Source organism: Geotrypetes seraphini, chromosome 2, assembly GCF_902459505.1.
Source record: "Geotrypetes seraphini chromosome 2, aGeoSer1.1, whole genome shotgun sequence".
NCBI lineage: Eukaryota > Metazoa > Chordata > Amphibia > Gymnophiona > Dermophiidae > Geotrypetes > Geotrypetes seraphini.
Window position 1 is genome coordinate 46,632,624 of NC_047085.1, and position 22,356 is coordinate 46,654,979.

Consider the following 22,356-nt stretch of genomic DNA (forward strand, 5'->3'; position numbering starts at 1 on the left):
ATTTTTTTTTTTTTTTTGCTTTAGGGTAGATGCATCGCTGTTTCTGTGGTGTTATATTGTATACAGAGTCCAGCTTCTTGATGGTTCAGTTTAACTTTGTCAACATATTTCTATTTTATCCCCCCTTTTACAAAACTGTAGAGCATTTTTTGCACCGGCCATGGTGGTAACAGCTCTGGTGCTCAGAATTCTATGAGCTGTTACCACCGTGGCTAAAAACCACACTACTAGTTTACTAGTTTTGTAAAAGGGGGAGGGGTTAGTTTGTGATTACATATTCCATACTAGGCGAAGGTGTTTTGTGTGTTCGAAAGACATGGTTTTCTGTTAGGATTGACTATGCAGGATTGATCTGTACTAGTCTGGCTTGTTCAGTTTTACAATGGGTGTATTGATGTTTATTTATTTCTTCCATTTGTGTGTGGCACATACCTATACAAGCTGTAGGTGACATTACAGAGGAAGACGTTAGAAGAGGGTAGGGAGCACTATGGAGGACAGGAAGGAGTGGAGAGGAGAGAAGTATGTAGAATATTTCATAGAAATTCCTAACTTTATTATGTTGTACTGCTCACTGCAGTATGTAAGACGCTGCCTTTTCCTAGGTACACTCTGGTGTGACGTGTGGATTGTTACTAAAAATCATGTTTTTCATACAGATGGGAAGGGGGGGTCCATAAATGATGGGCTCTGGGTGTCACATATGCTAGGTATGCCATTGAGTAGGGGTATTTTCTATGGAATAAAGAAGGCAAAAGTCCAAGTTGAAGGAAGTCAAGGATAGCTCAAGATGAGAGAGAGTCAAAAAAAACCAACGGTCAACAACACATTCAAGTAGATTGGATAAGAGGAGGAGGGAGACGGGGCGATAGCTGGAAGAACAGGTCGGGCCTAGCGAGGGTTTTTAAGGAGTGGCGTGATGATGGCATGTTAGAAGGTGTCGGGCACAGTTGCGGTGGAGAGTGATAGAAAGGGGATATGGCAGATAGAAGGGACGACAGTAGGAGAGATAGTGATAAGTAGATGGGTGAGGATGGAATCAGAGGAGCAAGTGGTGAGTTTGGAGGAGGAAAGAAAGTGTGCAGTTTCCTCTTCAGTGATTTCAGGAAAGGTAGAGAAGGCACCGAGGGCCAAGGAGTGGGGGTTGATAGAGCGGGCTGGGGGAGGTGGCTCAGTTGAGAACTCAAGGTTGATTTTTGTGAACCTTGTCGTAGAGCAGTGGTCTCAAACTCACACCCTTTGCAGGACCACATTTTGGATTTGTAGGTACTTGGAGGGCCTCAGAAAAAAAATAGTTAATGTCTTATTAAAGAAACGACAATTTTGCATGAGGTAAAACTATTTATAGTTTATAAATCTTTCCTTTTGGCTAAGTCTTAATAATAATATTGTAATTTATAGCTAAAGAGACATGATCAAGAAACTGTTTTATTTTACTTTTGTGATTATGATAAACATACTGAGGGCCTCAAACTAGTACCTGGCGAGCCATATGTGGCCCCTGGGCCGCAAGTTTGAGACCACTGTCGTAGAAGTACTCGGCCATAGTCTGGAGGGCAGTGACTGAAGGGCTGAAGGTGGGGGGGGGAGACCTTGAGTAAGGAGTTCAGTGTGGCAAAACGGTATCAAGGGTTAGAGCCGAGAGTCAGTCAGCCAGGTCAGGTGTAGTATTCGTGTCTGGCAAGTGAGAGAGCAGACTGGACAGAGGTCGGGAGGAATATGAAGTGATGTGATCACTTCAGGTCAAAGCCCAAGGAAGAGGAGGGAAACTAACTGATGAGCCAGTTCCCCTTGTTCTTAGTCTGCTGCTTTATTAGGCTTCTCTCACTCCATTTGAATTCACAGCAGTGGCAAAATCTCAGTGCAGTTCAGTAAATGGAGCCCTTTAGAGACAAGTGCCTAGAATTAGGGATACCAGACGTCTGGATTTCCCCGGGCATGTCCTGCAAACGGCTTTTCAAAACCCGGCAAATTGTTTGGGTTTTGAAAAGCCTCCTCAGATTGCGTCGGGCAGGGAGGAAGTCCGCACATGCGCAAACTTCCTCCCTGTCTGAGAAGAGCAAGCGGGGGGGAGGGGGGGAAATTAGGGCATTACAGGGCGGGGATGAGCTGAGCTAGGTGGGCCTGGGGGTAGATTTAGGTTCCGGATTTTCCAATTGGAACATCTGGCAACCCTACCTAGAATACAGAAAGATAGTAGAGCACAGACTGGATGGACCCTGTAGTCCAGGGGTGCCTACACTTTTTGGGCTTGCGAGCTACTTTTAAAATGACCAAGTCAAAATGATCTACCAACAATAAAATTTAAAAAAAAACACAACGCACACTATACGCATAGAAAATGATTATCATTCCTATTCCAGGGTTTTTCAAAGAGGTCAAAGCAGATGACTATGCACTATCACCTCAGTAACAACCATACAAAAATAGACAAATATACCCCCCTCCCTTTTTACTAAACCACGATAGCAGTTTTTAGCGCAGGGAGCTGCGCTGAATGCCCAGCGCTGCTCTCGATGCTCATAGGCTCCCTGCGCTAAAAAACTATTGCGGTTTAGTAAAAGGGGACCTTAGTGTAAAATATAGACAGCAGAAATAAATTCAGACACATTTTGATCACTAAATTTAAAATAAAATCATTTTTCCTACCTTGTCTGGTGATTTCATGAGTCTCTGGTTGCACTTTCTTCTTCTGACTATGCATCCAATTTTTCTTCCCTTCTTTTAGCCTGTATGCTTCCTCTCCTCCAGACCTCGTTCCCTCCCCCAACTTTTCCTTCCTCTGTCCTTGCCCTTTCTTTCTCTCTGCCTCTCTTTCTTTTGTTTCTGTTTCTCTTCTTTCCTTCTGTCTCCCTGCCTGCCCTTTTTCTTTCTTTCTCCCTGCCCTCCCCCAAGCCACTGCCATCGGGGACCAGGATCCAAACCGCCACCAATAACAGGCCCGAAAGCCGACGCCGCCCCAAGCTCTCCCTGCTTCGGCCGACCAGCATTCCTCTCCCCGACGTCAATTCTGCCGTCGGGGAGAGGAAGGCTGATTGGCCCAAGTTCGCGATCGACCTATTGGGGGAAATGCTGCCGGGTCCTGCCTTCGTGGAAACAAAAAGTAGGCAGGACCCGGCAGCAAGAAGAGCAAATGCTTCACTAACCTGTCTCCCGCCTTAGCCCATAGCGAACACTTGCTTCAGGGCTCTCAACATGTGCGTGCCGGCTTCCCTTCCCCCCCCCCCGGACATAACTTCCGGTTTCGGAGGGAAGAGAAGGGAAGCCGGCACGCACATGTTAGAGCCACGGAGCATAAGTTCGCTACGGGCTGAAATTTCCAAGCCGGTTTTTTTTTTTTTTTTTTTAATGTTCAACAGCGGCGGCAGCAGCAGATGACAGCTGGGCGGACCGCCCAGCTAAAAGGCCCTAGAGAGAACACTGGAGAGGAAGACTGATCGGCCCGGTAGATCAGGACGGCTACACGAGTCTATCACGGAGCCCGGGATGGGCTCCGCGATCGACTCGCGTTGCCTTCCTGAGCTACTGGTCGATCGCGATCGACGTGTTGGGCACCCCTGCTGTAGTCTATCTCTGGCTTTAGCTTTGTTTTCCCACAATAAACTTCTTCTGTGCTTATTCTGTGCCGTCTTACATTTTGACACTGTTTCTACCACTCTTGTGTATGTGAAAAATGCCTTTTTCTTAACCACCTCTGATTTTCATATCGCGACTAGAGAATGTCTTTCCAGTAGATATTTATTTTCCCTTGCAGCGTTAACAGTTATTTATGGGATAGGAAGAGAGGTTTTCACTGTGGTCTTGATTTTGGATATGGGCAGCCTGTATGGTAAAATTGCTTCTGCTGACCTGTATTTTATATAAAAATTGATTTCTAGTTTCTAAACCACCTTGTTTATGTATGAAAATGCCAGCCCAGCCTAACACAGCTGCAAAATCTAGCTGCTGGAACCGATTTTAATCTTCCATAATTAGGTGGCGTGACCCGATTGCATTTTTATGGGGTGGAGCCAGGTGCCGTGTGCTTCTTGCTGCTTTCACAGCACGCTGCCTGCCTGCCCATTTTATTGAAATGCATTTCTGTTTAATTAGGCTTGCTTCGGCATGCACATCGACTGCTTTTTTTGTCTTTTCTTTCCCCCCCCACCCCCTCTCCTTGTATGAGGCTGCTGAGATTAGGAATGATTCATGCAAAAAGTGATCTCGTTTCAGAAATCGTTCACCAGTTCGTGATGGTCTGACAGATGTTGCACTGTTTCTTGTTCTATGCAGTCCTGTCCGATTCCCCTTGGATCAGTACTTCTGGGTCCTGCAGAGGCAGATGCTTTGAGCTTCAAGAGGCCGATCCCCCTGGCTGCCGCTGTGACAACTTGTGCAAGAGCTACAACAGCTGCTGCTCTGACTTTGATGAAAACTGTTTAAAGACAGGTAATGATGAGAGCTGCCCTGGTCACAAGACAGCTGGAGAACAGCACCACAGGGCCCGCTCCTGCTTCCCAACAATAAGCTTAGGCTTTTTAATCATAACTTTAGCCTCTTCAGTGTGGAGTGGATCCTGTCCTCTCCTAGGAGGAGGGAATCTTCTTTTAACTTTGAAGGCTAAAGCCAGCGTCTTGGTTACTAGGCTGGAGAAAAGAACAGAAGTTATTGCAAGTTATACATACAGTAGAATCTCAGCTAACTGGCATTCAATTAACTGGCATACTCAACCAACTGGCAAAAAAATAAAATAAATTGTTTTCCACACTCCATAGTGGTGCTCCTGACCCAACAATCCCCCTCCTTCCAGATCCTGAAGCCTCATGACAGCCATAAATCTCCCTCCTTCCCTCCATTGCCGAAGCAGCAGGCAGCCGGTCCTGATGACCCCTCCCCTCCTCCATTCCTGAAGCAGCAGAGCTGGTTCTTACAACCCCCTCGGTCCTGACAACCTTCCCTCCCTTCCTCTGTTCCCAAAGCAGCAGAACCAGTCATGACAACCTTCCCTCCCTCCCTTCTTTCCCAAAGCAGCAGAGCTGATCCTGACAACATCCCCTTCCTCCGTTCCCAAAGCAGCAGAGCTGGTCCTGACAACCTTCCCTCCCTCCCTCCGTTCCCAAAGCAGGACTGGCCTCCGTTCCCAAAGCAGCAGAGCCGGTCCTGACTACCTTCCCTCCCTCCCTCCCTCACTCACCCGAAGCTGTAGCATCAACCGTCAAGCAGAGGAAGCGCCAGTAAACAGCTTCTGGCCAGCCAGGACCTTTCCTCTGCTGTGTCACTTCCAGAGTGGGGGGATGATAGAGTGAGGTGTGAAGGGAGACCAAACTTATTTTTACAGTAACTCTCAAGCAACCAGCAATTAAAGTTATCTGACATCCAGCAATCCTCATGGGTGCCAGATAACTGAGATTCTACTGTACTTACTAATTTACAACAGATTGTATCACACATATACTCGTACTACTATATTATTGCCTCATGGCTAAAATATATGAACGTTCTGCCTCAGCAGTTATACTTTTAACTATACTATAGTGGTTGATTCAGAATCCATACTTTCAAGACGAGGAGGCATGATCAACCAAAAGGAAACCGCAGCAAGCTTTAAGCATTCTAGCACATGTCCTTAATCCAATTCTTTGGTCAGTCGATCATATTTGTTGGGTATGATCTACCTTTTTGGTGAGGCCATTTTTGCCATGGATCTTACATCCCGTTGGTATGTAGAAAGTTTTTCAGAAGCATTTCCATTATCTCTCCCACCACTGAGGTAAGGCTTACTGGCCTGTAGTTTCCCACCTCTTTTCGGGTCTCATGTTTGTGAGGTGGCCCTGCATTAGCCTTTTTCCATTCCCGCAGAATTTCCTCTGTTTGTAAGGCTCTATGAAGCACATCCTTTAGAAGACCCACCAATATTTTTCAGAGCTCCCTCAGAATCGTAGGATGTATCTCGTTGGGTCCTATGGCTTTGCTCACTTCCAGTTTTGTAAGCTGTTCATAAATAGCATGGTATAAATCTTTTAAAATTAAGTATTTCCTGTTATCTGCCTCAAAAGAATTCAATTGAGTACTGTATTGAGGAATCTGGCATACTATGGTTTCTCATTCAATGTTCTTCCACATCTTGTCAAACTGCTCACCATCTTTGTCCTAATACACCTGAATATACTTTACTATACACCATATTTACCATACTATGTCTATCATGCTACAATCTCTCATACCATGTTTTCCTCCTAATGTTTACTGTACCACGCCTTCTATGTTATGCACTCTTGCCTTAGCATTTTTGCTAAGTTGTGTCTCACTTTGTCAGTCTTGCTTGTAATACTATGACTGCCATGCTATGCTCTCTGCCATTCTATGTCTCACCATACCATGTTTTGTAATTTTATGTTTTTACCATGCTTTAACTATGTTTGCCATATATATCAGACAATGGTTGTCTTATTTTCTACCAAATGAGGTCAGAGTGTGGCGCAAGGGTTATAGCTACAGCCGCAACACCCTGTGGCTGTGGGTTCCAGTCCACGTTATACCCTGTCTCCCTCAGCAGGCCACCTGGTCCCCCATTGTCCCAGGTACATTAGATAGATTGTGATCCTACTGGGAAAGACAGGGAAAATGCTTAAATGCCTGAATAAATTCATGTAAACCGTTCGTTCTGAGCTCCCCTGGGAAAACGGTATAGAAAATTGAATAAATAAATGCATGCCAAATTTTAACATATATTGAGCAATGGATCGGCATCGGCAGCAAGGTATGTAATAAAGCATCATTTGCAAACTTTTAACACTTTCTAATATGAAGGGACTTTGCTGGATCATGTCGCCCATCACTGAGGGGATACTATCTATCTTGTCCTCTAAGAGCATGACATAATATAATTCAGCATAGGGGAACAGGGTAATTTCAAACTTCTTTTTTATTAGCACATAAAATGGGTGAAAAGCAGCAGAAACTGTAGCTAGGTTGAAGCTGCTAACATTACCTCTGAAGCTGGTATAAATTTACACTAGTACAATCTGGTTGGCTGAGTGTATTTTCTAAAGAACACAAGCACTTTGACTCCATTGCTCTGCCCAAAAGTATGCCTACATATGCGTCACAAAAAAATTATTTTCTTTTTTCTCACACTGTGTCCTTCTATGCGCATAACCCTTTGGGTAATTTTATAAAAGCCGTTTTACATTAAAAAAAAAAAAAAATTTTAAATCAATGAGATGCAAGATCTTCTGCAACATGGACTTCCCCAAAGATTGTGCAAAATAAATCTGATTAATGTGTGACCAAAGAGCTGTATTGAAGAAATGTGTTCGTATATTAAGGGGAAATGACCAGCGAAGGAAATGGTGGGGCTGTTGGAAGACCATGGAATAAAGGGAGTACTAAAGGAGGACAAAGCCATCGCCAACAAATAACACATTTTTTCGTCTGTATTTACTGAAGAGGATATATACAATATATTAGAAGCCGACAGGCTATATGCAGAAAATGAAGGGGGGAAACTGACAGGGTTGATGGTCAGTCTAGAAGAGGTATGCAGGCAGATTGATAGGTTTAAAAATGATAAATCCCCAGGACCGGTGACATCCATAAGAGGGTAATCAAGGAACTGAAAGGGGTTATAGCTGAACTGCTCCAACTAATAGCCAATCTGTCGATCAAATCAGGAAGGATTCTGGAAGACTAGAAAGTGGAGAATGTTACGCTGATTTTCAAGAAAGGTTCAAGGGGAGATCTGGGAAACTACAGACTGGTGAGTCTATCCTCGGTACTGGGAAAGATGGTAGAGGCGCTGTTAAAGGACCGCATCATTGATCACCTTGATCACAATCTAATGAGGGCCAGCCAACATGGCTTCAGCAAAGGAACTTACTGCACTTCTTCGAGGGAGTAAACAGGCAGATAGACAAGGGAGACCTGATCGACATTGTATATCTGGATTTTCAGAAGGTGTTTGACAAGGTCCTGCATGAACGATTACTTCGAAAAATTGCGAGCCATGGAATCGAGGGCGAAATACTCATATGGATTAAAAACTGGTTGGCAGATAGGAAACAGAGAGTGGGGGTAAATGGACAATACTAGAACTGGAAAAGTGTTGTGCTGCAGGATTCGGTACTTGGACCTGTGCTCTTCAACATATTTATAAACGATCTGGAAATTGGTACGATGAGCGAGGTGATTAAATTTGCAGACAATACAAAGTTATTCAGAGTAGTGAAGACACAGAAGGATTGGGAAGACCTGGAACGTGACATAAACACACTCAAAATGGGCTGCGACATGGCAAATGAGGTTCAGCGTGGATAAGTGTAAGGTGATGCATGTCGGTAACAAAAATCTTATACACAAATACAGGATGTCTGGGGTGTCTCTTGGAGAGACCCCTCAGGAAAGAGACTTGGGAGTGCTGGTTGACAAGTCGATGAAGCCGTCTTCACAATGTGCGGTGGCAGCGAAAAGGGCAAATAGAATGCTAAGATTAAGAAGGGGATCACGAACAGATCGGAGAAGGTTATCATGCTGCTGTACCGGGCCATGTTACGCCCTCACCTGGAATACTGTGTCCAACACTGGTCGCTGTACATGAAGAAGGACACAGTACTACTTGAAAGGGTGCAGAGAAGAGCGACTAAAATGGTAAAGGGGCTGGAGGAGTTGCCGTACAGTGAGAGATTAGAGAAACTGGGCCTCTTCTCCCTTGAAAAGAGGAGACTGAGAGGGGGCATGATCGAAACATTCAGGATAATGAAGGGAATAGACTTAGTAGATAAAGACAGGTTGTTCACCCTCTCCAAGGTAGAGAGAACGAGAGGGCACTCTCTAAAGTTGAAAGGGGATAGATTCCGTACAAACATAAGGAAGTTCTTCTTCACCCAGAGAGTGGTAAAGAACTGGAATGCTCTTCCGGAGTCTGTTATAAGGGAAAACACCCTCCAGGGATTCAAGACAAGGTTGGACAAGTTCCTGCTGAACCAGAACGAACGCAGGTAGGGCTGGTCTCGGTTAGGGCACAGGTCTTTGACCTGGGGGCCGCCGCGTGAGAGGACTGCTGGGCACGATGGACCACTAAGTAGTCCATATAAGAAAATAAGAACTGCCGCTGCTGTCTGACCCAGCAGCGGCAGTTCTTATTTTCTTATATGGACTACTTAGATTTCAGCAAAGCCTTTGATACTGTTCCTCATGGGAGGTTCATGTTATACCATATCGCTCTCTTTCTCTTTCTCTTCTCTCTCTCTCTCTTTCTCTCTCTCTTTCTCTCTCTCTCTCTTTCTCTCTCTCTTTCTCTCTCTCTTTCTCTCTCTCTCTTTCTCTCTCTCTCTCTTTCTCTCTCTCTTTCTCTCTCTCTCTCTTTCTCTCTCTTTCTCTCTCTTTCTCTTTCTCTCTCTCTTTCTTTCTCTCTTTCTCTCTCTCTCTCTTTCTCTCTCTCTCTCTCTCTCTTTCTCTCTCTCTTTCTCTCTCTCTTTCTCTCTCTCTTTCTCTCTCTCTTTCTCTCTCTCTTTCTCTCTCTCTTTCTCTCTCTTTCTCTCTCTTTCTCTTTCTCTTCTCTCTCTTTCTCTTTCTCTTCTCTCTCTTTCTCTCTTCTCTCTTTCTCTTTTTGTTTCTCTTATCTCTCTCCTCTCTCTTTCTCTTTTTGTTTCTCTTATCTCTCTCTCTTCTCTCTCTTTCTCTTTCTCTTTTTCTTTCTCTTATCTCTCTCTCTTTCTCTTTTTCTTTCTCTTTTTCTTTCTCTTATCTCTCTCTTCTCTCTCTTTCTCTTTTTGTTTCTCTTATCTCTCTCCTCTCTCTTTCTCTTTTTGTTTCTCTTATCTCTCTCTCTTCTCTCTCTTTCTCTTTCTCTTTTTCTTTCTCTTATCTCTCTCTCTTTCTCTTTTTCTTTCTCTTTTTCTTTCTCTTATCTCTCTCTCTTTCTCTTTTTCTTTCTCTTTTTCTTTCTCTTATCTCTCTCTTCTCTCTCTTTCTCTTTCTCTTTTTCTTTCTCTTATCTCTCTCTCTTTCTCTTTTTCTTTCTCTTTTTCTTTCTCTTATCTCTCTCTTCTCTCTCTTTCTCTTTTTCTTTCTCTTATCTCTCTCTTTCTCTTCTCTCTCTTTCTCTTCTCTCTCTCTCTTTTTCTTTCTCTTCTCTCTCTTTCTCTTTCTCTTCTCTCTCTTTCTCTTCTCTCTCTTTCTCTTCTCTCTCTTTCTCTTCTCTCTCTTTCTCTTCTCTTCTCTCTCTCTCCTCTCTCTCTTTCTCTTTCTCCTCTCTCTTTCTCTTTCTCTTTCTCTTCTCTCTCTCTTTCTCTCCTCTCTCTCTTTCTCTTTCTCCTCTCTCTTTCTCTTTCTCTTCTCTCTCTCTTTCTCTTCTCTTTCTCTTTCTCTTCTCTTTCTCCTCTCTCTTTCTCTTCTCTTTCTCTTCTCTCTCTTTCTCTTTCTCTTCTCTCTCTCTTTCTCTTCTCTCTCTTTCTCTTCTCTTCTCTCTCTTTCTCTTCTCTCTCTTTCTCTTCTCTCTCTTTCTCTTCTCTCTCTTTCTCTTCTCTTCTCTTTCTCTTCTCTCTCTTTCTCTTCTCTCTCTTTCTCTTCTCTTCTCTTTCTCTTCTCTTCTCTTTCTCTTCTCTTCTCTTTCTCTTCTCTTTCTCTTTCTTTCTCTTCTCTCTCTCTTCTCTCTCTTTCTTTTTCTCTCTTTCTCACTTGTTTTAAAGTTTATAGTTCCAGCATGTATGTTAGACTGGCTATCCCTTGCTTGATCTTTTCAATCTCTACTTTTTATAGGTCAGTCCCAGAATGTGACCTTCTCCTAATCACTAGAGTCCTGGCAAATGCTCACTTCAGTACTCTAGCCCCAGGTACCGACCCTATTGATCCCTTTTCTTGCCTTCTTCTCGTGTGGGTTTTCCTCTTCTTCCTTCTTTCTTGCAAAACAAAACTCTTTGGAACAGATAATGCATGCATGTTTTATCTCCTTTCTCTTCCCTTGGAAAGTGGATAACTTCTTCATCATTTTTTAAGCCAAATTTGCAGATGACTCGAACAACTATTCAAAGTTGTCAAAACGCATGACAACTGTGAAAAATTGCAGGAAGGTCTTAGGAAATTGAAAGATTGGGCATCCAAATGGCAGATGAAATGTAATGTGGACCAATGCAGATTGGGAAGAATAATCCAAATCATAGTTACCTGTTGCTGTTTGCTCTGAATGACTGCATGAACAGGTTTCAGACCCTTCAGCCCTTTCTTCCATCTTAGGAGGCTAAGGAAAAAAATTGCCAGACAACAAAACTGTACTTTAAACATTCAAGGCCTTGGGAGTTCTTAGCATCCTACTAACTGGTAGGATATCAACTAAGAATTTCCCCAAATTACAAGTGACTGGATTGGGATACTGGGCTAGATGGATCATTGGTCTGACCCAGTATGGCTGGTTTTCTTTTCTTTTTTGCTCAGCTTCTCAACTTCTTAGTTCATGTGCTATAATCATGCCTCTTCTGTAATAAATTGGCCCATTCTTCAGATACTCCATATCCACCTCTCTTCATTCATTCATTCAATTTTCTATACTGTTCTTCCAGGAGAACTCAGAATGATTTACATGGATTTATTCATTCAGGTACGCAAGCATTTTTCCTTGTCTGTGCTGGCAGGCTCACAATCTATCTAATATATTTGGGGCAATGGTGGGATTAAGTGACTTGCCCAGGGTCACAAGGAGTAGTGTATGTTTGAACCCACAACCTCAGGGTGCTGAGGTTGTAGATTTAACCACTGTGCCACATTCTCCCCCTCCCCTCTTTGGTATTGGCAGCCTGCCAGCAATTGTAAATATCTACAGTCAACTCCACCTAAGTGCATGTTGGTTAAGAGCATGCTTTGGGTTATCCGCAGCCTTCCACCATGGTCCCTTTTTTTTTTTTTTTAACATTAAAGTCAATGAACGGCACACAATTCGCTTATGCGCACTGATGTCGTAGGTCCCACCTGTATTCTTTCACGTAACGTTCACTCCGGTTAAAAGCAATCACGTAGATGAGCCGCGTGTTTTGGAACAGCAGTCTAGGCCTGGCCATGTGTTCAAACTTTCGGAACTGCACCGTGGCATCGCGCGGACAAAAATCATTGTCTTTGGCTGAACGTGTCCACCATGCTGATGTCAGATGTCGCTTAGGCATTCTTATTACTGTATTTGTACATAAATTGGAAAGACCTGTCCCTTGAGAGTAGTGTACTCCAGGTCCTTCTGCATTTGCTCATGTATGGTCTCCCAGTTAAAGCGATATACACTGCTTTCAAACGTAGCGAAGCTGTTTGCTTCAAGGCGCCTGCCTGTTGAATATGAAAGCAACAGAAACAAAGGGATAATCGCAAACGTCAAACGTGATTACAGATCACTCGTCCTAAGATATGTGATGGCAGTGATCGATGCAAGCATGGAATCCTGCCCCCGAGCTGCCGATCTCGTGAGGAAAATGACGGTGCTCACATGGTACTCCGTTTAAGCGCACGTGGTAAATTGGTCCGAAGGGCTTGCACTTAAGCAGAGTTGACTATAGTTCAAATAGTCCTACTCTGGCAGAAGGACTTTCTGAGTTCCAGCTACTGTTATTATTTTGTTTGTTCTTGCAATAAACACTTGAAATTCAAGAAAAGCAAGAGTCTTCTTTGTGAATGTTTGGACTGCTGGCTTAACTGTCTATTTAATAAGGCATGCGTTATGAGAACAGAATAATCTAAGCAGCTTGAGGATGGGATCTTTTTTTATTTTATTAAGTTTCATCTTTTCCTCTTCAGCTAAGTTCCATATTCTTCCCCTATTGCTTGAGTGCTGTTTTGCTATCCTGCTGCTTCTTGTTTCTCTCAGAACCCATCTCTAAACAGTGGAATTATTTCCAGTATGATTTAAAAGGCATGTTCTTACAGATGAACCTAAGGATTTATTTTTTTCCCCACAAACATAAACTAAAGTTCTAGTAATCCAAATTGTGGATGGTAATAGGAAGCTATTTCTGTTGAGGAACACAAAGTATCTTGACGCTGGCAGTTCTCCCTGACTGCAAGCTGCTGTTTAAACCTACTGAAATCTGCAAGGTCATGGAAAGATTTTAAAATATTTTATTGTTTAACATTATCCTTTTCCGTTCTCTTGCCCTGCCTGATTCCCTGAATAAATGGCATTCTAAATTATTTGATACATTAATTGCTATAACTTTACAAATGATTCTCTCGCACTGGAAACCAGCTCAATTACTAAATACCTCATTCTGGTGGGCAACGGCTGTGATGATTCATAAATATGAATATAAAGCCAATTCCATTACTAATAAAAGTTTTAAATCTAAAAATATTTTGTCATCAAAGCAAATACAGTACTGTATCTCTGCTTTATCCTAATTATAGTTACATTCCAACTGGAATTATTCAGTATAATATCCAAACATAACTCTAGTGGTTTCTCATAGCTAGCTTTGCCAAGCTACGCTATAATCTAAATTATTCTAATCTAATCTCTGGTCTGAATGGGAGCGTTTAATTAATTTTATTTTTTTTAAATATATCTTTATTCATTTTTAAGCCATACATAAGTGCATATTATACAATCACTAGTATTTTAGCCCGTTACATTAATGGGTGCTAGAATATTTGTCTGTCTGTCTTTCTTGATTTCTGTCTCTCTCCCTCCGTCTTTTTTTTTCTGTCTGTCTCTCTCCCTGGCCCCCTTTGTCTGTCTTTCTGTGTCTCTCCCTGCCCCTGTGTCTTTCTTCTTTTCTTTCTGTCCCACTGTCGGTCTTTCTTTCTATCTATCTGTCTCTCTCCCTGCCTCCTATGCAGCAGCATTCCCTCCCCCTCCATTTTCCTGTGCAGCAGCAGCATTTTGATTCCCCCCACTTCCCTGTGCAGCAGCCACAGCAGCAGCATTCCCTCCCCCTCCATTTCCCTCCCCCCACACCACTTCCCTGTGCAGCAGCAGCAGCGTTTCCCCTACCCCCTTTTCCCTTCCCGTGGTCTGGCCGGCTCCCTTAGTCCCTTGCCACCCCCCCTTCCCTTCAGGCGGTCCCGACAAATCTGCTGACTCCAGCAGCGTCTGCAGCACTCTACACATGCTGCTTCAGGGCCTTCTACTGCCCTGATTTACTCGGGCACGTCAGAGATGCGGCAGAGCAAATCAGGGCAGTAGAAGGCCCCGAAGCAGCGTGTGTAGAGTGCTGAAGACGCTGCTTGAGTCGGCAGGTTTGGAGTAGGGATCGCGGGAAGGGAAGAGGAGAGGCGGCAAGGGACAACTTGAGCCAGTCAGACGTCGGGAAGGGATGGGAGGGTCAGACAGGGAAGAACTTACTTTTTTAAGTTTAAAGGTGTCGCCGCGGCTCCTCTCAATCCCCGCCAGCGTCGGAAGCTTTCTCTGACGCTGGTACGGCTCATGAAAGGAGACAACACAACGATCTTGTAGAGAGCAGGGAGTCCAGTGCTGGCGGCCAGTCTTGCAGGCTAGTGTAGTTAGGTGCTGTAAGGCTGGGGACTCGCGCATGCGCACTCCTGCGGCCACAGACCTACTGATCACAGATCAGAGATCACGGAAGCACGCAGGTAAGAGTGCGCATGTGTGGCTAGGGTTTTATTATATAGGATATTACACTATAAAAGCACTTAAAATCAATCAAATTGTAATCTATGACAAATTTATTTATTTAATTTATTTCTAATAGATGACTTCATATGTATATTGGTTAGTTGGCACAGATGCTTTCTAGTCCTCACTGCATCTATGATTTGCATGTATGCAACATTTGTATTGTAAAATCTCCTTGTTTTTAATTTATTCATTTGTTACATTTTTATGCTAAAATTTCAATAAAAATATTTAAAAAAATAAAAAAATACAATAGGGACAGTATAGGAAGTTTATGGATATTAGGGAGCCATTGACAAAATTCTGTAAGGAGTGATTGTTGATTTTCCCCTTTTGATAATACTCGTCCGGTGGGGGGGGGGGGCGGGGGAAGATTTTTTTATTTTTTTAAATTTTGAGTGCAAATTTTTGGATAAGTAGAAGGGGGGGATGATATATGTATTTGTTATAGAATATAATTCTGAGTGAATTTAAGTGCTGTTACAGTGTAAATGACTGTAAAATATGTTGCACTTATTTTTGGCTTTAAAATAAATAAAGATTTACAAAAAAATTAAAAAGTAATATTTTATTTTACCCATTTGCTAGAGAAAATATTGCAGCACCTGCATGATCTCAGGAGTGAACATAAGAAGTGCACCCTAACTGAGACTAGCCCTACCTATTCACCAGGAAGTTGTCTAACTTTGTCTTGAATCCCTTGAAGGTGTTTTCCCCTATGACAGACTATGTCTATGTCAACAGAGAGAGACATCCTTGAAGTATGTCACAGAAAGTGGGGCACTGTGGAGGCACCTTACAGGGGGCTCTGAGATTGGAAAAATACTCCTTTTACACATTTTTCTGTCACATTGACGGGGATTTAAAAAAAGAAAAGGGTGAGAAGTTCCATTGGGAATGACCAAGAGATTGTGCAACTTCATGGGATTAAATTGCAGTACAAAAGAACAGTCTTTTTATAAGAGTGGTTAATTTAAGTATTTTAAGTTTACTAAGTGCATTAATGATTAGTTAGCATTCACTAAATACTATGAAATCCATAGGAATAACATGACTTATTTTAGCATTTAGTTCACTTGAACTCCATTAACGCACCATAGTAACAGGTACTCTTAGAATGATGGATCTGTCGCTGGAGGTTTTTAAACAGCAGATTGGAGAAATGTGTGTTACATGGAAGCAGGGGAATGAATAAGATGAATCATTTCAACCTTTCCAGCTTTGTTTGTCTTTGAACTACAATGAAATTGCAATCCATCTTACAAATGGTTTGGCTTTCAGCAGAGCCTTTTGTAAAATACACAGGAAACGGTGAAGATCTCATTCCACATATATTTCCAAAATTTACACTATGAAAACTTGAGCATCCTAGACTCTCTGTTCAAAACCAGGCTTTAAATGTGTAAATTTTGGAAATCCCATAATGTGGAATGGATTTCCAAAAGTAAAGTATAAATATGAGTGTAACTGGATATCCTTGTGACGAGATAACGTTAAAACGATTTTTCCTAGCAACAGCAGCAGATGAATCCAGAGTCCAATGGGATAGCACACATCTACCAGCAGGCGGAGATAGAGAAACTGATTAAAAGGTGGTCCCATTGGCTGGCACTCCTCCTGTATCTCCAGTATTCTCTATCTCCCAGCAGGAAATGGTCGCTATTCAACTAGCTCCTGAATTCTGGCTGTGACTGGAACTTTATTTTCTCCTGTTGAGGTTTCTCTTTAGCGAGACTGCCATTCTGTTTCTCCTGTTGAGGTTTCTCTTCAGTGAGCTGGCAATGCTATTTCTCCTGTTGAGATTTTCTCTTCAGTGAGACAGGGGTGTCCGGCTGAACGGTGCCGGCTTTAGGGGTTACACCTGGGCCCCCCCAGGTCCCTGCCTCACCCTTCCTCCATTGCTAGAGGGTCTGACTGGGTCTCAATTTTTTTCTTCTTTCCCTTCTCGGTAAAAAAAAAAAAAAAAAAGACCACAGTTGCTACATTCTGCTCTTACTGCTGCTCAACCAGCTTTAACTGGCTTCAACCGGCCTTAACAACAAGCTTGTGAGTATGTCTCTGTTTTTTACTGTCGGTTGAACTTCAGGTTCTGTTTGGGAGTCTTAGTAATGTGGGTTCGGTCAGCATATGTTTAAGGAATGGATATTATATTGAGGCTAAGTTTTATGACTAGAAATCCGTGGAGGGAGCCGGGACTTCCCGCCCTTTGCATGCACACGCTTGGTTTCCTTGTTGGTTACAGCGCGGCAGTAGCGGTGCGATTTCATGCTCGCACTTGTTCTCATTGTTGGGTTTCAGTGCAGCAGTAGTAGTCCTGTTTATTCTGAGGCTCTCTTTCATTGGTGTTTGTCACGGCCGTGTGCAGCTGATTGTGCAGGTGCCGGTTTATAGCAGCGCGCATGAGATGAGACATGTTTTTTCCGGTGCTGTGGGCTGTTCTTCTGGTTATTCCCCGAGTCTGATTTTCTTTCTATGCAAGCCGTGGCAGGGTAAATTTTGCGGGGCTTGACTCAGACTATGTTTCTAGGAGCGTTGATGTAGCGGCCACGTGTCAGTGAGAATCAGGCGTGCGCTTGGGTCTCTGGCGATGGCGGGAGAGCTGCAGCGTTCCGGTAGTTTGTTTCCAGCTGACTTTGGTCAGGGTATGCCGGGGCTTCTCTCCTTTCCGGTTCAGACAAGTTGTATGTGTTTCACCAGCTTTGGGACAAGCTTGGACAGATTTATATGTCTATGTCTGTTCCTGCTATACTCCCTTGAAGGAAGCTGCTTGTTTAATCGGACTCTGGGGTTAGCACTCAAGGGGTTTACCAGAGAGACTCTGACCTGTGCTAGGTCACCCAGTCTCGGTTTGTCTCCGGACTGGGGCGACATACGGCAACTCATGGCACGGTGAGATCAGCAGTAAGATAGTGCCCTGTATTTCACACAGGTATCTCATTGTCTCTCTTGGGGTCCCTGCAGATTGAGCCTTTGTCTGTTGGTAACTGTCCTTATTTGGGCCTCTGTGCTGAGCTGCATGTGTCTAGTAGTGGCACAGGATATATATGCCTAAAGGTAGTACAAACAGTTTCCAAGTTCGGGCTGTCTCTATGACACTGCGCATCTTCTTGCGGCCAGGACTCTCTTTCTCTATTTCTGAGGGGGCCTGGACTTCAGATTTCCATGCTTATCGCGCTGGTTTCTCCTGTCGCCATTTTCTCATGGCATATGCTAGACAGGCCCCAGGAAGGGGCTGTACAGACAGGAAGGGCTGTACAGCTCCTTTTAACCAGGAGCCAGTTACCTATTCTATCAAACCCGCGGAGGATCACGCACTATGTGGCTGTTAGCCTCATCCCTGAAGCTCTCATTAGCGATGTAAGCTTTGTTTGATACCTGTAAGGATGCTGTTGTTTTCCCCGGGCGGTAGATGCAGCATCTTGATTGAGTCTAGTACGTATTCACTTTAAAGGACATACGTATTTCGCTCATGTTGCATGGAGTTAGTACTGTTTTCATGGTTCCAGTATATTCCTCTTTACATTGTGAAACTTGATTTTTCCTAAGAGAATCTTCTTGCAGATCCTACAGTTCTCGTCCTGCCATTCCCTGACCTTCTGCACTTCATTCTGAGGGGATCTTGATTTCTTCCAATGACTCTTCAGGCTTTCTCAAGAGGGAGAAGACGCTATAATGTCAGGTCAGGGGGCTGTGAAGATTTTTCAGGATGCTTGCCACTTTGCATTCTCCTCAGGTTTCCAGTTCGTTCTTGGAGTCTCTATGTTTTGTGTTTCCCTTTTCAGTGTTACTGGTCCTCAGGTCAGTTCTTGTAGTTCTTCGGGAACTAAGGGAAGTTCTGGATCCCATTCTGCTGAATTAGTTTCTCAGGGTTACACATTTCTGCAGAAAAACTGGGAGAATATTTACATTTTCCCTATGGACTCCGAATCGGCACAAGGTTTGCTTGCCTCTTTTTGAGCAGTGCTTTCGGTTTTGGCACATGCCATTTCACCTACCCAAGGCTTCAAGAACATTTTAGAAAATGTGGGCAGTGGTACCATTTTGACGCTACCAGGTGATTCACCTAATTTCTTCTTGACTGACTGCTTGATTCGGACGTCTTCCAGTCGGTCCATTTGACTGACACGAAAAGGGTGGTTTCTTTTCCTCAGTTCTTTGGACGTGAATCTTCGAATTTGCACAGCACTCTTTTCTCCTGTACTATTTATAGGTATATCGGGGAGATGTTTTTATTCATATAGGAGAGAACTGTGTTTCTTCCCAGAGACTAGGGCGATGGGTCACAGTCTCAGGTTTACATTCTTCTTTGGTCACCAAGACCCAGAGTATGGGATTCTGTACAGGTTATAGGATCCATGTTGCTGACTTCACTGGGAACTTCAGCTTGCTTTCCCATTATAACGCTACAGCAGTCGCTTTTGTTCCGGTGGTTCCCAGTATCTCAGGGCTTCAATTATTTGGTAGGCTCCTCATGCATCGCTCTGTATGATTTGGTGGTTCAGCGAGATTTCTCTTTTCAAAGGCATGCCTCGGTCTTTGCTGGACTAGCTCATGGCCACCAAACATCCCGGGCTGTTGGGTTGGGGGGCTCGGTGCCTTCCATTCTCAGCTCCAGGAGTCTGGTCTTAAAGAGGCTTCTACTCTTGAGCATGGTCAGGCTACCTTTCTGGAGCTTCAGACTATTCTTCCGGAATGCCGCTGAGGGTCCTTTCAGTCAGTATTATGATGGGGGTATTTCTCTACAGCTTGGGCAGTAGGTGATGTACTCAGTTGCCAGGTACAGTTGTTGTTCTACTTCAATGGGTGAACCCTCATCTTCCTCTTCTGTTGGCAGATCATTTTAAGGGTCAGGAAAAGAGTTTGGATAGACTTTCTCTCTGCGAAATCCGAGCATGGCCCATTTATTGTATGTTACAGTGTACAGCACTGTGTACGCTCTAGAAAGTGTAAACGTTAGTAATAGTGAAATCTTCTACATCCTGGATATTGGGAATTTTGGCTCAGGCGTTCCAGCTCTTTTTATGGACGCGAGATCTCCTGGAACTAGACTTCGTCTCACAATTCAATGCTTCCTAGCTTCTTCGGCGGGCACAGGGAGTGGGAGTTAGAGGGGATAACAGCGTGGCTTCTTTCTCACCTCTGGTTTCTTTTTTTCAGTGTTTTCCCCTGGCTGATGATGGCTTGGATTTGCCATCTCAAGCTCGCTTTCCGGGCACAGTATTTGTAGAATCTCTGGCTTGGCTGTGCCATCCTTGCTATGCGGATCTGATGAGTCTTTCAACAGCCGGACTAAGTAGTTTCCTGGTATCTCCGGATTTGCTCACCTAGGGTCCGATCAACATGGATATTCCTACTACTTTGGTATTACGACCTAGCTTTTGAGAAGTCATGTCTGACGTGTAAGGGTTATGCGAAGCAGGTTGTTTCTTCTCTTATCCAGGCGCTACAGACGTCTTCACCTGTGGCTTCTGCTTATTTTTGGAGGTTTTTCCTTTCTTGGATACTTCTCAACATTTGCACCCTTCCAGAGTTCCTTTTTGGCACAGGTGTATTGCCGAGGGCTTAGCGTTCAATTCCCTTCAGCTTCAAGTGCCATTCTTAGCTTGTTACAAGGACTAGGTATATTGCTCTTCGATTACTTCTCAGCTTCATGTAGTTCAATTCCTAAACAGAGTACGGTATATTTGTACACCTCTTGGAAAGCCCTGTCCGGAGTACAATCTTCAGGTACTTCTTCGCAGTTTACTGAAGGCTTCATTTCCTCCTTGTGTCGTTGAACACGGGGTTTCTTGTAGCCATGGCTTCGGCTCTGCAGTTTTCCGAGTTGCAGGCCTTGTTCAGCGGGGATTCCTATTTCTGATTTCCAAAATCTGGGGTATCAGATCGGATGATACCACAATTCTTTCTAAGGAGGTGTCATCCTTTCTTTTATGACACGCTCACTTTTCCTTCCTTCTTCCTGGGAGGAGAAATGGGGAGATGTGCTTTTATTCACCGCATTTTTTGAAAGTGCGTAGCGTTCTCCGCGAGCAAGGTTTCTAATGACTTTTGGTTGTTTAGATCACCTTTTTGTATTCTTCAAGGGACGCCTCAAACATATGGTGGCGTCCAAAGCCTCTATTGCTCGATTGGTCCAGGAGGACATTCTTTACGCTTGCTTGATGGCAGGGAAGCAGTTGGCGAAAGAACTTCATGACCATTCCATCAGAATGATGGCTACTTCTTGGACTCGGTCCAGAGGTTTTTTCCTTGGAGGAGTTTTGTCTCGCGGCTACTTGGTCTTCCGAGAGTGCTTTCTTACAGCATTACTGGTTGGATGTGGGGGCGCATGCGGTAGATGTGTTTAGTGCGTCGGTTGTTGCGGAGGCAGCGTTTGCTTCCCACCCAGATTGAGGATTGCTTTGCTACATCCCATTGGTCTCTGGATTCATCTGCTGCTGTTGCTAGGGAAGGAAAAATTATGTTCTTACCTGTTAATTTTCTTTCCCTTAGACGCAGCAGATGAATCCAGAGCCCCACCCTTTCTGGATATTGTCTGTTGGTTTTTTCTTTTGCAACTTTCGAAGTTTGTTATTATTGAGGATTATATTCTGTATTATTGCCTTTTGAGATTTGTTATGGGAAAGAAGTTGTTTTTTTTTTCCATGCTATGCCTATTGATGGTTACGGATGCTTGGGCAAGGAGCTATACTGGAGATACAGGAGGAGTGCCAGCCAATGGGACCATCTGTTAATCAGTTTCTCTATCTCCGCCTGCTGGTAGATGTGTGCGATCCCATTGGTCTCTGGATTCATCTGCTGCATCTAAGGGAAAGAAAATTAACAGGTAAGAACATAATTTTTCCTTCTCCATAATTTTGGGACCGACAGAACTCCCACTTCCATTGCTGAAGATCCTAATTGGGTCTTTCAGAAATCAGTCAGTCAGAAACAGGGCTCCTAAAACTGTCCCTGAACTCTGGAGTGAAGTCTGACTGTTTGAACATCAGGACTATAAATTGAGTCTAGGAATAGGACTCTCTTTTGATAGGAACATTCAAAAGAAGTCTACCCAAATAAATGGAGCATTTTTCAAAAACTATCCACCTTTTTAATGGTTATAGTACATGCATAGACTGACAACACATGCACTTGTGGGGAGGGGAATTAGGCTGGGAGATCTGGTAGGCTGAGGAAGGCAATAATATGTATTTGTATTTTCAAAACCATGGGTGTTAGAGGGAGGTATTTTGAAAATTGCCACATTTATCTTCCACCACTGTTTGTGTTGTTGGGCGAGCATATAATTTGTTGGTCCAACTGAAAACCTAAGCGTTTCGTGGTTAACAAATTTTAAATTTAAATTTAAAAAATGTGCATGGTGTAATACTTTATTATTTTTTTTAACCTTCAGGAAGCATTTTAATGTAGCCCAAAGCATCCAGGCTTCAGTTAGAGATTTTCATGAAAATGCTGTTTTTGGTTTTTGATAATTTGGGATGCCTTCTGAAGAGACAGAATAGGAATTTCATTTTTGCAGGGTTACAGCCTGAGGTTGTGGATTCAAATTCCATGGTTCTCCTTGTGACCCTGGGCAAGTCACTTAATCCCCCTATTGCCCCAGGTATAGTGTGAGTACACTGGGACAGATAGGGAGAAATACCACTTAGGCTACACGTGCTATATAAATACTAAAATAAATAAAATAAAATTTTAAAAAATTAATAAGACGAACAGAACTGTAAGTTCACTTAGCTCAATGTAGTCCAACCCAGTGATTTGAAATGTGTTTC

General features: G+C 43.5%; 1 protein-coding gene across 13 annotated transcripts in view; it reads left to right on the top strand.

Annotated features, from left to right (window-relative positions):
- The window catches only part of ENPP2 (ectonucleotide pyrophosphatase/phosphodiesterase 2), a 278,862-nt gene that overhangs the window by 28,351 nt on the left and 228,155 nt on the right, over positions 1–22,356 (top strand). For 12 of the 13 annotated variants that reach the window (XM_033933192.1, XM_033933194.1, XM_033933199.1 and 9 more), the window contains exon 3: positions 4,273–4,428. The exons of the other annotated variant lie outside the window; for it this stretch is intronic. In XM_033933192.1, coding sequence (XP_033789083.1) covers positions 4,273–4,428 — 156 coding nt within the window. The remainder of the gene's footprint in view (positions 1–4,272; positions 4,429–22,356) is intronic. 13 annotated transcript variants of the gene reach the window in all.